The sequence below is a fragment of the Electrona antarctica genome (assembly GCF_951216825.1).
Source record: "Electrona antarctica genome assembly, chromosome: 4".
NCBI classification, from domain to species: Eukaryota; Metazoa; Chordata; class Actinopteri; order Myctophiformes; family Myctophidae; genus Electrona; species Electrona antarctica.
Genome location: NC_136809.1, coordinates 27,476,789 through 27,493,419, shown reverse-complemented (window position 1 = coordinate 27,493,419; position 16,631 = coordinate 27,476,789). Strand labels below are relative to the sequence as shown.

The window sequence follows — 16,631 nt, the reverse complement described above, 5'->3', positions numbered from 1 at the left end:
AAGAATTTGAGGCATATAAGACTAATTGCAAATTCAATTTTAAGTGTTCACAAAATGTTGACCTTGACCTTGATTGTGACTGACATTTTCAATTCAGAAGTCAATCATCTCTTATGGTCAACCTGCAATATCTGACCAGGTTTCATGAAGTTCTGCCCATAAGGATATACATAGGCTATACTGTATATAGATTTATAAACAATGGTTATTATTGACTGAAAATTGTGTTTTCAAAGTAAAACTGTAGTAAACTGAAAACGTGTCAATGCAACACAGGTAAGGTACGTTTTGCTTTTGTGACTGGCATTATTATTTTTTATTACCAGACTCCAACCATTCTCTTTCAAAAATTATAATCTACAATTCACATACATTCAAAATAGGCTTTGAAGAACAAAGAAAAATTTGTGGAAGGAATTGTGATCTGGAGTGACCCATGGTTACGGTGCATTCCACATTCTTCATTCCTCAGGCAATAATGCCTGGCAGGAAGTCCCCAGTTCGATTCCTGACTGGAACATTTGCTGCATCACAGTGGTTTTTGTGTTTGCTGTCTCTCTTCACTGTGCCTCAATTAAAGCCCCCAACCACACACACACACTAAAATACAAATCTTTACGTAAGTATAGAACGTTCCAATTAAGGAATGATAATCATGAACATTAAAATTGGAACCCGGTGAGTCCTGTTGTTTCCACTATTATCAGTAGGTCTGAAACAGGCCAGACACTATGTAATCTGAGGCATCTCCATCTATGAGGCCTGTTCCATTACTATGAATGAACCAGCAGGGAATATTTACTCCATTCTTCACATCATTCCTATAGTCCTTCTGCCAGCCTCTGTGGACCAATGAGAAAGAGACATTATATCGACTCAAATGTAATAAAATAAAATAAAAATAAAATACAGACACACAGACAAACACACACTTTTATCTGTACCAGATCTAGGAATATTCGTTCAGTTTATATAGGATGAGACAATCATGTGTACCTGGTCACATTGAGCTCCTGTCCTTTCACATACATGGTGGCATCAGGTTTCTCAGGGACCTCTCCTGGACGCAGATCTCCCACCTCAAACTCAACCCCATGGTAAAACTGACCTGGAGGACAGCCCACCGTTGTAATGTATTTATAAGGGGATCATTCTGCACTGAAACTACATTGGCAAAATAACCCTAGCCCATTGCGAATGTAAAATAATTAAGCATCTGAAAGCATTTGTATGCGATTCCATGAGTTCTAACCATTCATGGTAATCTAATACTGCCACACTGCAACATGCATAAGGGTTGAAAAACAACTTAACTACACAATTACTGTATGCCAAAGGGGGTCAATTATTTTGAAATTTTCTTCATGTATCCTAGGTGTGATTTGATTGGGAGGAGGATAGAATAGATGTTTCAATATACATTCTATCCTGTTCTAGTGATGCCCCCTAGTGTGATGTTCTGTACCTAGCAGGCCGTGAACAGATGGGGAGAGAAGGTGGCTGTCCAGGGTGTAGAAACCCAGGTAGTCTTGGTGGTATGGGTGGCTCTTCCAGACCCGGTGTAGCAGGACCACAAACGTCACAGAATCTTTAAGATTGACCATCAGGGTGCAGTCTTTGGTCAACAGAAGATCCATACTGGAAAGGAGGTGCCAGGGCAGAGAGAACAAAGGTAGTGAGACGATAGGGAGGAAGAAGGGATGAGGAGTCAGTGGGGAGGGCAGGAAGAGAGGAGGGAGGCAGAGGAGAAGGGCATGTTGATACAGTAGGTGTACACTGGAAGGGTGGGCAGCAGACATTCAGCCTAGTTTGACCACGCTCTGAATCACTCTTGGAGATACTCAAAAGATACGTAAATACAAAAGGTTTACTACTCAAAAGTGCTTCATAAATCTTATCTATTCCTTCAGAGTATGCCTCTTCTGTACAAATAAAAACAATTGCAGATGAATCTCCCTAAAACAAGTCTTAATTAGGCTTAATTTATCTCTAGAACAATAATATAAATAAAACAGTAATAATTATAATTTTAACAAAAAGAAAAAGAGAGATAGCCTGCTGGCATTTTTTATTCAATGTCAGAGGCAGAGCTCAGTGCATTCAGCTCAGTGCATATTTTGATCTGCGTGAAGAAGCTGCAGCCACTTACATCATGCCACTTACACCAGTTACATCATGCATGCAACATAAACTTCTACAATGGGTGTGTTCAAACTACCCTATGAGAATCTGAATCTGAAGTCTGAATTTATGAATGACCTATACCTGGAGTGCACCCCAGCACTCTCAGAAAGTATTTCTGAAGGTTTTTCTGCTTATTGGTCTGTGGTACACATTAGGCAAAACCCTGACATTTTAAGGAATTTATAAAAAAAGGGGAAAAAAGACAGATTTATTGACCCAAAACGAGGACTTGCCTGGGTAAGACGACATTTGGTCACCTTAATTCGGCCTTAACTTTAAATATCATTATTGTGTAGCCTACTTGTATTGTCCTTGAGTGAGAAGTTGCAAGCTATAACTTACTTGGGTCCTTTGAGGGCAGTTTTATCTGACCACAGTAACTTGACACGTTTTCCATCTTGTAACACAGAGATGTCTTCAGTGGTCACCTCCAGTCTCACCCCAAGGGTCTTGTGAATGATGCCGAAACGTCCAAAGTAGGTGTTGATTTTACCATCGGGGGCAACCTTTTTATCTCCAATAGTCTGACCATTGACTAAAATGCCTGAGCAAGCGAAACGATTCAGTCACTCACAAAGCACAGATGAAAACTATTACACAATTAAAGGTTCCCCCAACTTACCCTTTACCTCATACAAAATACTATTCAAATACAAAATAGTATTCAAATCTACATCAATATTATGTCCAAATCTTAAGTGTAAACCTAAAATGGATGTCAGAATATTCTTCAGAAGTTGTCCACTACAGTACCTTTGGCTCTGACAATGTGAATAATTAAACAAAAATATAATCATACTTTAATCACCTGTGGTTGTGTCTCTAACCAGGTTGAAGATGGTGCCTGGTGTGTCATTGATATTGAAGCACAGTGCATCATCTCTCTGTGGAAGCTCTATCATGAAATGAGGATCTCCATCCACTGAAATGACATTATCAAGGTGAGAGCTCATTTAACATTGGACACGCACCTAGGCTGCCAAGCCAGCCGGACAGCGTGCCACGGGTTCGACTCCCGAGCCCGACGGCCTTTGCCGTGTGTCACTCCCCATCTCTCTCCTCCTTTCCTGTCTAATCAATCCCCTACCCTATCAATAAAGGCAAAAAACGCAAAAATCTGAAGCTGAGCTATATGTTAGCACTTGAGTATTTACCAAAAGACATCATGTATGTGGGAGCAAACACTGTTTGTCCTGTGTTTTGCCTGGTTGCTGGTATATATGGTCCACGTGACGTTGGACCTGGTTATACACAAAATGGCAGATAAAAAATCAATACATTGGAAGTATAAACCTAACCTCAATTATTCTGTCGGGTGGAAATTTAATGTTTTACCTTGTAGTCTCTCTGCAATTTGTCGTTGCTCTGTAGAAAATAAATAGTGAAAATATATTAGAAAATTACAACGTATGGATTCAGCAGCTTCAATAGTGCTTGTTGTCATGATGGACACAAGACCACAGTCAAGTGTCACATTTTTTCCCCCTTCCCATTCCATCTTAACTACCCTCAGTCAGTTTGTCAGCAATGAGGAAATCACTGTCGCCATCCTCAGTCTGAGGCTTGGTGACCACCATGGAGGTCAGTGGAGTGACAAAATTGTACTGCAGGGACATTTCAAGAGCCTTGGCTGTGGCGTTGCTTTTTTCCTCTGCAGTACCCATCTTACTGAAAAGAAAAGAAAATCAGTATTTATAATAGACCATCCAGAGTTTCAAAGTCCTGACAGAGCAGCTAGCTTGAGATGATTCAAACAGACCTCTGTTCCAGTAGCTGTTGGATGGTGATGTAGGCCCACAGACGTTCTGTGAAGTCCCCAAAGATGTATTCCTTCTCTGGGTAGATAACGTTCCAATCTACAGCGGTTGCCTGGCCCTGCACTTGAAAGTCCTCACCAGACTAGAGAAAGAGAAGAGAGTAAACAGCTACAATGCTTTTTCAGCTAAAGTAAGAAATTACAAATTCTCTGTCTTACCCCCTTGGCGAACACTTCCACCATGAAGTTATCAATGTCATTGTCACTCAGTCGTCCAGCCACCACAATCTCTGTGCCGTTGAACAGCTGATTGAAGTGGTTGTTGGTCAGAAAATCCACTGCAGGGTAAAGAAGGTCCACCTCTAGTAGTAGAGTACTGGCCACCTCCTCATAGAAACCCTGGGAAAATATTATTAATATTATTAATATAATAATAATAATAATGATAATAACTAGAAAATTGTAGCACAGAAGGTGTATGTATGGTACTATAGGAGCTAAACCAATATAAGGCTTTGGGTCCTAAATAGGGCCCATAGTGTGTCAGTGACAACTATCCACATTGTGTGTTCCAAAAGTAAAAGTAGCAGTCTAAAGAGAACTACAATTGAACAGGTTACTTGAGGATAAGTTGATTTATTTGAAGCATGTTTAAAACATGGGACACGGCAGGAGTTAGGGAGCAGTCAATAAATGTAAACAAAGAAAATAACTCACTTCTCAAATTAATATTTATATAATATTTATATAAATATTTATATTTTGGCCAATACCCTCATTTGAGGCTCAAATGAGTCTCAACAGAACCAGACGAATGCATTGGGGTCAACTAAAATGTTGGCTTGTCTCCACCAGGCCGAAGGCATGGGGAGAGAGTATGTTTTGCACTACGTCCGTCCGTCCATCCGGCCATGTGTCCGTCCGCGTGTCAGTCCGTCCGTCTGTGAACAGCTAATCTCCGGCACCGTTAACCCGGTCGATGCCAAATTTTTGCACACAAACTCCCTGGATGCCAACGATGAACCTCTGCCCCAAACGGCCTGTTATAGCGCCACCAGGAGGCCGACTTTTGATATTACTCCTCCAGATTCTGTCCAAAAATCCCGAAAATCGTTACACTATCTCTATAGTCACGTGTTCAAGATGGATCTGTCCAATATTTCATATTCATTCCGAATTGGCTAACATTGGCTTTCAAAGTTTGCAGGATTGGCCCTTTTGAAACAAAATCAAATCATGAACGCAGCATGCAATTTACATGAAATCTTTCACAGACTTTCCTACTAGGCTGAGGAATATATCCCACCCTTTTCACATTAGCCTGTTATAGCGCCACCAACAGGTGGATTTTTGCAAAACACATTTTTGAAACAAAATGCTTCAAATCATCCAATTGCCATCAATGGTCTAAGAACAAATGGCACCCTTTTCACATTGGTGCCACCAGGAGGCCACAACCTGACCTGGCCTGGTGGAGACCTGTGCCCCGAGGGGCACTTTTTCTTGTTTATGTTTGGGTCTTGTTAGGACCCAGTTGAGGTGTCACTAAGACTGTTGATCTATTCAATTCAGTCAGCAGCATCCAACACTGTAGTGTCTGCTATCATTTATTTTATTTGTATTAGTAGTATGTTACCTTCTACCTGCTTAAAATGATTGACAAAACTGTAATAGCTGTGTCCTATCAGATACTGTATCATACCTGCTATCAAATATCACATGCATTACTGAACCTGGAGTTGGGCAGTTGCATCTGAGTCCTCATGGATTCTACGTGCCAGTCCCTTGTTTTGTTGTGCCATAACATCCAGAAAGGAGTAATCCACATCATTTCCAAATCCCAGACAGAAGAGAGACATCTTTCCATCAACAGCTTTACGGACATTTTCTTGGATCGTTGGGAGGTCTCTAACTCCTATGTAAATATGCGGTACATATGCTGTTATGTTGTACATATACAGTATGTAGAATATAACTAACACAAATATTTACAGTACAATGGTACCTTCCATCATTTCACTGACAGGACTAGAAAGATGGTAAAAGTAACACGTAGTCAATAATAGCTTATGCATTCCCAAAAGCACACACAGACACAGATTCAGAATCTGGAGTATATTATAAACACATAGTTTATACAATATTATTACTAAATACAAAATTATCCAAAATGTTTGTTACAGGGCTCACTAAATCAGTTCAATATAAATACACTAGCCTATACTCAGGGATGCATATGATGTGCCCCAAGTACAGTACTGTACTGTATGTGCAGTCTTCTGCGTGCCAAAACTCTGCACAGAAAATTACAAATAAACAGCTTATTAGAAACATCAGCTTTGTCACTCTTTGGTTAAGCCAATGCTCATGTATTCTTTCAAATGAATTGGCCAATCCAGTGAGATGAAAAATGGAAGTAGAGACAGACAGACACAAAGACCGTTTTCTAAATGTTATAGTGTTTGTACCCCCTATAGTGGCATGGCTACCTTTTGTTAAACTTCAGGATTAGTCCTTTAATTGAATTATATTTCAAAAGTTGAGCTCACCTGAGTTTGGCATTCCATCAGTCATGAAGATAATCATGTCGAAACTCCTTTCTGGGAGGATGTTGTCTTGTCTGTCTTTCACCAGCATGTTTACAGCAGACAATGCTGCATCGTTAATATTGGTAGCTGGAAGGGGAACACACACAGTCAACTGTCTACAATGATATTAAATCAAATTCATATGGATCTTTGCTTTCAAACATTATCCATCATCCGTATAAGGAAGCTTATTATTATTTTAGCCAAATATTTTCCCGTTTTCTCCACACTGTAGTTGAGGTGGACAGTAACTGAGAAAATGTACTCAAGTACTGTACTCAAGTACTGTACTGAAGGACCACTTCAACACTTTTCAACCTGCGTTCATATAATTGGTCCATACTAATGTTCATGATAAAATTCCACACATGTTTTCTACTTGGTCTGTGTCTCATGGGAGGTAGAAACTGCAGGCTTTCTATTCCTGAAAAGTTGCAATGCGAAAATGGAAGCCATCATTCTCACGATAATAAAAATCTAGTCACTGCCAGTGCTGACCACTACATGGTTGGTCTTCAGACTGGACGGTATTGGAACCACATGCCTCCTCCGATACAACGCTTTTAACGGGCAAGCGATCAGCTTCACCGAGAGCACATGCTTAATTTTCTCTCCCAATTTAATTATGTCAATTCTCTGTGTATTCTATTTCCTCTGTCACTGCTACTCCTACAGTTGGTCCTAGGGAGAGCACAGACAAGGACGTCTCCTCCGATCCAAGTGACATCAAAGTCGCTTCTTTTCACCTGACAGAGAGAAGTTTCACGAGGATGATGATGTAACACTCATCTAGGTGTTGATACGCTGTTCTTCCTGGTGCCACACTTCCTAGACCAACCTCTAGAAATCATGAGTGCAGCATCCAAGATGTGACTTATTCTGATGCTTACCTGAAGTTGTTCGTATCCCTCTGGCGAATGTTAGCGCTTCGGCCACATTTTCCTTGCTGGCCTTAATAAGAGATTCTTTCCAGAATTCAACGAAACGAGCAAACAGGATGATAGCAAAGTAGTCGTCCTCGTGCAAGTCCTGGAGGATGGCCAGCAATGCCTCACGTGTCTGCAAGATCAGAGGTCATGCATAAACATGTACATAGAATAGCACAATATACTGGAGACATAGCCTACTGTAGTTTTTCCTCTCGCGCACGCACGCACGCACACGCACGCACACACGCACACGCACACACACACACACACACACACACACACACACACACACACACACACACACAGTACACTTTCTCACCTGCTCAATTTTATTTCCATCATCCATTGAATAACTAACGTCAATCACAAACACCACATTCTTTGGAACTCTGGGTAAGTCAGGAGGTGCAAAGAAGTGGACGAAGTATCCATTCACAATCTGAGGGGAAAAAAGACAAATCTACTGTATACTCAGAAAGCAGTGACAGAAGTAACAAAGTAACAGAGTAACTACAGTATACGTCTATTAATAACATTTTTGGTCAACAGCTTTGCTGCATTAAAGTTTCAGGAGGACATGCTTTTCAAATTAGGTTCATTATGTTCATTAGGAATTTTCATTTCAGTCATGTCAACTATGCAACCAGTATGTGAGTCTCTATTCAATAGTTTGCAGAAAGATTTTAAAGTGGAGTTAAGTAACGTTTTAATGAATTGTTATATGGGCCAATATGGAATATAACTTATACAGATGGTTGCCTTAGATCCATGCTCTTCTATTGAGACATTTAAATGTCAAAGGTTTTGTCTCACCAGGATCTGATACGAATTTTGGGCTCTATTAGCTCAATGGTAAAAATGTCAGCACTGTCAAAAACCGGGTTCAAATCAGGGGTAGAAGAGGACATATAATTACATGCAGCTTTAAGGTCAAACCGGATGGTGTACAGTATTTGTTGACAAGGCAAGGCAACTGTATTTATACAGCACCTTTCATACACCAGGGCAACTCTGAGTGATTCACAGCATGAAAACAATTACAATCAAATTGCAGCACACTAAAAAAGAAAGATGAGATCAAAATAGAAGAGACAGCTGACCTGAAAGTCCCCTAGGCTCGTGGCCCGTTTCACATCATACTTGATGATGAAATCTCCATCGATCAGAGTTCCATCACATTCTGGACACTTCTTCTGCTGCTCTGGTGTCGGGGAGAAGGAGATGTGTGCCTGAAAGAAGGATACAATACTGTCAATAAATTCACTTTAGTGCAAACTTACATCTGATATGTCTAATAGAAGACAACGTAGAAGCACTGCTGGGTGGTCTCAGGTGTGTTAAAAAGTATTAATTCTTAATCAAAATTGTAAACAGCAGATTTCCTTGCTTCAAATGCAAGGCACACTGTATTTTTATGTTTAAAAAAATCCTCTCAGAGGATCTCAGCGATGAGAGTGACATCCAACGACAGTGTCGCAAAATATATGCTCAGGCCAATATGCTTTTATCGTAATTTTCTGTGTTCAGTATGTAAAATGTGCATTGTTCAGATCACTATACAGCCCATCTATGGTCATTGGTCCTCTTACAGAATGAAAAGCATGCAACGGCTTAGAGTGGCATAAAACGATGCCATGAGATAACTTCTGTGTTCCTAGGTGGCACAGTGCCATTCAGTTGTTCACTTCTGTTGGCATGCCCACCTGCGAGGCACTGTTGAGGCAACTAATGTACAATTTTATGCAACGCCTGGAGGTGTCTAAAAACAGCATTATAGTGGCGCTAACAAACCCTATCAAGAGCTGTTACCAGGTTACCTGTACGTCCAGGCTGCGCAAGCACTGGCTCAGCAGCCTGCTGCTGATTTGGTAGGATGGCACTATAGGGCCTTAATTGCACTACTGTACTTTTTTTGTTTGCTTTTTATCATTTTACCACGTTTTACCATGTCTCTTATGTTTTTGTATGTTGATTTTGTGTTATGGACTTCTTTCTGAAATAAAGATTATATATTACTTTTTCATTCTACAAAACTACAGTGTGCCTTGGATTTATGAGAGGTGATGCATAGTTAATAGTTTAATTATATGGAAGGGTACGGTAGAAGATACTCAAAGATGAATTTTACAGATTGAGATTAATGAAACAAGCTGTCCAAAGAACCTTGAGAATGAGCCATTTTACCCCCTCTACCTTTTTGTCTGTGACAGTTTTCTCCACCAGAGGGAGCAGCTCATTGGATAAGAAGGTTCCATAGGCATCAACATATGCAATACCCTGTGGCTCATAGATATCTGCCACAATCTGTGAAAAGGTAGACACAAACATACACAAAGTGAGATTAGCCTTTGATTAAAGGACCACTTCAATTTATATTCATATAATTGGTTCTCACTATAATGCTCACAGTCATTATAAGATGGTATCATTTCTGTCTACTCTGTGTCTCAGAGGAGGGCGGACAGTTCAGATATCTGCCTGCCAGTGACATCATTGGTAGACAGACAGGTTTGGTCATTTTTAAACAAGATTTCAAACTTCCAGGAAGAAATAGTCTTATTACCTTGGAATTCCCCTATCAATGATGTCACTGGTATAAGTTTCTGATAGACTGGAATGACTGAAAAGTGAAGTGAAAAACAAAACAAAATGCTTAACGTAGCAAATCAGTCTGGATGTCCAGGCTAGGTTTCTGAACTGTCTGCAGAGTGAGTAGCTAGAAATGGTGTCATCTTGAGCATTAGTGATGACTGATAAGTGACGACCAGTTATGATGAAGTGATCCTTTAAGCAGTGTGTGATATGAGCATATTGCATGCATGGAGATCCACCTGAAAGTTCTGGACAAGCTGCTTGGGTTTGACCCGGGTCCGAATCTCATACTGGCCTAGTTTCCTGTTAAGAAGCTCCTCATAGGTCAGAACGAATTTCACTTTGCTATTGGCAGCAATGTTTACTGACACAGAGAACTTCTCCATTTTTCTTCCAGATGCCCTAGTCAGAACACAGACACACCAAAAACAATGAATAAAAGAATGATTGGCAATATGCATCAACCATGTGATGTGATGTGATGTGATGTGATGTGATGTGATGTGATGTGATGTGATGTGATGTGATGGTGCGGTCTAGCCAACATCAACTTGATCGGGACTCCTGAATTGCTGCCCTCCACATCATCCTGTCTAGCATCAGGGTCTTGAACACTGCTCCACCCAAGCGATGAGGACCACATTTCTGATGTGGTCCGTCCATGTGACACCTATAATGCCATTTGTAGCATTCTTGTGTAGACTCTATTCAGTGTAGACTCCTTTCCTGTTGTGCTGTGAGGGTCCATGTCTTGATCACGTACAGCAGCACTGACAATGTCAGACATCTGCTACAGTATAGCTATTACTTACTTGACCAGTCCAGCAGTCTGTCCTGTTGAGACAGCTTTCTCATATTGCTTCTTGGCTTTTTCCTTCTCCTTGACCTCTCCAACATACATCTGATTATCAATTTCCCTGAAAATCAAACAGGAAGAGTTACAACTCAACAGGGGGTTTGGGTTTATCACTAATAGTTATTTACAACACACACACAAGCAATAATGAAATTTAAGGCGAGACATGGTAGGTGAAATCATGATTTTTCCTTTTTTTGCTTCCTAAACATGTTTTCTTCCAAACTAAAGCAAAAGAAACATTCGCGCACGCGCGCGCACGCACGCACGCACGCACGCACGCACGCACGCACGCACGCACGCACGCACACACACACACACACACACACACACACACACACACACACACACACACACACACACACACACACACACACACACACACACACACACACACACACACACACACACACACACACACACACACACACACACACACACACACACACACACACACAGTAAGAAGTGAGAGAGATGGCACTGACATGCTGAAGTTGGTGATGAAGGCTGTCTTGGGCATCTCCACCTCAAAGAAGATTTCCTGAGAGGAGTTGGCCTTGTTCAGAGCAGTGGAGGTCATGACAGTGTGAGCGAAACGAGATGCTACGGTACAGTCCACAGTAAGACTGTCCACCTCCACCTGAGAGGGAGAAATACAGTATTTGCTATACAGCTGACGTTCAACACTGTCCACAGACACTTGTCTTAAGAATATGAAACAGCTTTAAAGGTTTCTCACTTTCACTAAGGATATAGCTGCCTATTAAGAAAAAGTATTAGCATTTTGCTATTCTACAGCTACAGCGGTGAATGGCGCCTTTGGGTGAGTCAGGCTAGTAGAATTACTTTTTTTTAGGGGCGCTATGTCCAGCTTTTAGTGTGTGTGTGCACAAACTTTGTCCTACACTATCATTACATTCCTATTGACAATGAATGGACTATTTTACGTCATAGTGTAAACAGAAACATTGCGTAACACAAACATTGATATGTTGTATATATAACATGGACCTCCTCTCTGTCTCCAAGGCAGTCAAGCGAACCTTCGGGGACAGAGCGTTCAGTGTGACAGCCCCCCCCACCCTGTGGAACTTTCTCCCAATAGAGATTCTCCATTCTCCAACACTGGAGCCTCTTTTAAGGCTGCCTTATAAAGACACTTATTCTCTCAGGCTTATGGCATATAGTTGTTGATTGTTGTTGGTACATTTTGTAAAGCGTCCTTGTAGTCCGGGAACCGAAGAGTGATTTTTGGCTGAACGAGGTTTCGTCAGATAAGGTTTTTTTTGTCAACTGATTCTTGTAGCTTGGGGACACCTCTTAATAATTCAAGAGGGTGTAATTCAAGTGATATCCCTTGGGCATTTTTTGTTATTAGGGCCTTAATGCCCGAAACACAAAATAATCCACCCAAAATAGAGTTTATGGTATTTCATGCAAAATACTTGGTCTAAATGCATCAACTTTGATTTCTACAGTGTTTATGAATGTGGATATGCAATCCACATTGTATAAATGCATTATTTATTAATGCATATTATTAACCCCTTCATGCCTGAAAACCCCAACATGCCATAAAATATATCTTTTGAGAATGAGATTGTATGCAAAATAATCAAGTCAAATGTATCAAATCTGCTTTCTACCATCTGTATTAGTGAAACTGTAGCATATTTATTTTCAGGTGGTTGCATATTAACCCTTTCAGATCATCCATCTTGAGCACCAAACATCCACTGAACATTTCTCCCAAAAATAGGATTATGAGATTTCATTACTTTCTCCCAGATGTATTCATACATGTGGATATCACACCAGTTGTCAATGTAGGCACAAATATTTTGAAAAGACCTGGTTAAAGGTATTTTACAAGACCATCCCATCTAAAGTGAAGATGGTGGCAACAACAGCCAAATCCAATTAAAATGATACACTCCAAAGTGTATGACCTAAATTATCTATTCAATGGTCTTCGTACTCCTGTTTAGTGACTGTGATGTTCATGTGGAGGACACCCTTGCCTATGAGCTGGCACCAGTCTTAACTGCCATGTCCACAGAGGATGGAATGCAAATGTATATACCTTTATTGAAAGGATAAGCCCCTTGAGATGCATCATCTCATTTTAGAGGGGGTCCTCAACACAGATGAACAGTAATAATTAACAGCATCATCGAATAAGCAAGGTATAAATATGAACATGCATATTGGAAAAGAGGCAGCACTTTGTTTGTTGTAGAAAGACAAAGTCCAAGAAAGATTTAAAAAAAAAAAAAGATTAGAAGCATGAGCACGGTGTTAGAAGATGAGTGAAAATCGATTATTTAAATACATTGAAAGAAGTGATTGATCTAAGTCTTAAGTAATTCAGAAAGCCACGTCCACATTGAAGACGTCCTTCAGGTCGGGAGGAATGCTGCTGATGCAGATGTCACTGTCATTGATGGATCAGACCTACCTAATCTTCGAGATATAGGTATACTGTGATTACAATATCAGGTCAGTCAGCAGAGATGCCAGGGAGACGGGGGTCAGCTAGAAATACCATGTCCTATCATGATATATCTCCTCCAATCACTGTAGCTACAAACAGCCACCTTTTGAGGTCTGATTTCCACACTCCTCATCTTGTGCTATAGGCATTCCAGCAAGTGCCATCTGGACCTTCAGGTCCTGTTCCGTTAAGGAAACTATGGAGGAAACTAGAATACTAGTCCGGGAGAAAAGAATGGGGATGCATGTACTTCAAACCAGCTGCACTACCACCAACAGATTAATTGAGAATGTATAGATCCCCCACTTTTAAACATCTTTGTGGCAAAATGTTGATGGGCATCTTACACCAGCATGAGACCGAGAGTAGTTTGGATGGAAAAAGACAGATCTATCAGGCCACTGAGCCCTACCAATCTACCTAAAGACCTGCAGTAATAAGTGTAATAAAGTAATACAAGTAATAAGTGTAATAAAGTAATAAGTGATCCAGTTAATTCATAGGAAAGGAGGTGTGGTGGACATTACCACTTCCAAATAAGCATTTATTTTGGAATGCAAATTTGTTGCTTTTGCATTGATTATTGTAGGCCTATTTTATGGGCTTTTGCTGTGTTAAGCATGACGGGGTTAATATCTAAAAATGCCCTATTCTGAAATCAAATATATTGTACATATCCACATTCATGGATAAACACTCTACACGCATGTAGAAAGCAAATTTAACGCATTTAGAAGTAATTCGCATGAAATACCATAACACTTTATTTTCAGGGATTTGTTAGTATTTCAGGCATTAAAACCTCTTAAGCCCCAATCCCCCGCCGGCGGGGGCAGCGGCTGTCCACCTCATGAACCGCTCTCAGCGGGTAAATGGGGCTGGTCAAGGTCTCAGGTTCCAACTCCGATATTTTTTATTTTACCTCCTGGACCCCCCTGGGGTTAAAGAGGTTTAACTTAAGGGGTTAATAACTACATTTGCCCAAGGGATATCACTGGGCACCCTCTTGAATTCATGAGTGTTGACCTCAAGCTACAAGAATCAGTTGAGAAAGAAACTTTATCTGACAAAACCACGTTCAGCCCCACGGCTCCCGGACTATTGGGTTCATGAAAGGCGCTATATAAATTCAAGCTATTATGAGGCTTTCAACTCCTATGTCCAGCTTTTAGTGTGTGTGCACAAACTTTGTCCTACACTAACATTACATTCCCATTGACAATGAATGGACTATTTTACGTCATAGTGTAAACACAAACATTATTGCCTAACACAAACATTGATATGTTATATATGAGGCTTTCAACTCTCAACTGTTAGTAAGAAGTCGGCGATGATGATGTACGATGATAAGAGCCCCCCTCACTTCACACGGGTGTGATTTCTTTCATTAAAGGAGCATTCAGTGATTTGGGTGATTTGGAAAACCACCCAGTCCGCCCCGGTAACAAAATGTGCACATGCACGCTCTACAGTGGGGGGAAGTGCAACAGGCCAACAGCATGTGCACCCCAGTCGATCATGATTGGAGGAAGGCCCCTCTCATCCTGAACTGAACCCGCCACCAAAACTGAAACTAGGGTTTTTTGACCCCAGGGGCTCACTGGGGACAGGGAGGAACTCCTTATATGGTCAGCACACTCTATAGTAGGGAGGATTATCCAGAAAAAAAGAAAAGATAAGTGATATTTGAATGAAGTAAAATCACTGAATCCTCCATTAACAGACTGAAAAGGGATATTGTTTCATACCTCTATGTTGTTTGTACTTCTTTTCTGCAATAAAAAGATAAAGAGACACACATCATAATGTTAGTAATTAGATTTACTAATACTGGCATATAATACATATGTCTAATAAATAGGTCAAAACGTTGGACTTTACGAGGTTTACAGTGAAGTAGGCATTTTCAATGAGTGAGTACTGTGAATCATTTAGCACCATTAAAATATAATTTATGTTTATAACGATGTTTAATAACAATGTCAAAAGTTCAAAATGTTTAAGCAGTGAGTTTCCAACTACATGAAGTAGTTATTCCAACTAATTGGTTGTAAGGCTTTCACAAAGTAAAGTAAAGTAATGCGAACTTCAAAGTTCAAAGTAATGTTAGCAGGGAAAAGAAGGATGTTTTGCATGTGGAAATAATTTCAATTAACTATATAGGCCTACCTTAAGTAACCTGGTGGGATGCGGTTTCTCCTAGAAATTACATAGAATGGTGAATTAAAATAGAGGGTACAAACCAATGCAAGTCACTCACAAAATCTATTACAATCTATGCAGTAAAGTACATTTTTAATCTGTTTATTACGGTGCATTGGCTCAGAGACAGAAATTATACAGATAAGAAATTATAAAACATGCAGTAAAAAGAGCAAAACGCTGATGAGATAAGGCATGTATAATATTGTACAAAATGATGATCATAGGGATGGGAAATTATACGATTTTATTTACATCAATGCCATTAGCAATTCTGTTATTTTTCAAATTCTTGGTCTAAAACATGGGTAAAAGGAATTGATAAGCGTAGAGACGCATACAATGTTGATTCTCTGAGTTAACTATTAGGCTTTTCTAATAGGGTTTGTATTCATGTGGGCCATTAAAGACGACTCAAAAGGACTAAAGGCAAAGCAGCATTGAGATCCAACAGTTCAAAAAGGAACCACGGGTTGACTGAAAATACTGAATTACATGATGAATTGCATTAAAATTTGTTGTGCTGTTCCATTAGTATTATGATTATTATAAATTCAACTACAAAATAGCAAAAAGAAAAGAGAAGCAGTGACGTTACCTGCATGGCAGCATCATGGCGGGAGATAACCAAAGCTCCTCGAGCCTCGCTGAGAAGCCAGAGGCAGACACAGCCCCACAGCAGAACAACACTCCTCCACCTAGACATGACTAAACTCCACTAAACACACTCACTTCATCGCTTAGAAGAGAGCCCAAAGTCCCTGCCCAGGAGGACTGAAAATATTGACAAAACATTTTTTTCCCCACTTTTTCTGCCTTTATTAGATAGTGCCCCCCACTGGGCCCAAGCAACTAGACAGGACACATGGTAATGGTATGCACACATGCATTTACAGCTACAATGATACATTTCAGTTACCTCATTGTAGCTGATAATGCAGTATGTGTGCATGCCATACCATGTGTCCTGTCTAGTTGCTTGGGCCCTGGGGGGCACACGTCCCTGGTGTGACTATTGTCATGGCAG

General features: G+C 40.4%; 1 protein-coding gene across 1 annotated transcript; it reads right to left on the bottom strand.

Moving 5' to 3' along the window:
* Positions 1–703: 703 nt before the first annotated feature.
* On the bottom strand, positions 704–16,310 carry LOC306921236 (inter-alpha-trypsin inhibitor heavy chain H3-like; the record flags this gene model as incomplete). Its single annotated transcript, XM_079498347.1, has 18 exons — positions 704–842; positions 997–1,108; positions 1,466–1,638; positions 2,527–2,728; positions 2,993–3,106; positions 3,692–3,852; positions 3,944–4,083; positions 4,160–4,339; positions 5,674–5,855; positions 6,490–6,615; positions 7,419–7,587; positions 7,777–7,896; positions 8,558–8,686; positions 9,651–9,761; positions 10,289–10,451; positions 10,862–10,966; positions 11,391–11,545; positions 16,203–16,310. The coding sequence occupies 18 exons, from the start codon at positions 16,308–16,310 to the stop codon at positions 704–706; spliced, it is 2,589 nt and encodes an 862-aa protein (XP_079354473.1).
* Between the last annotated feature and the right edge of the window lie 321 nt (positions 16,311–16,631).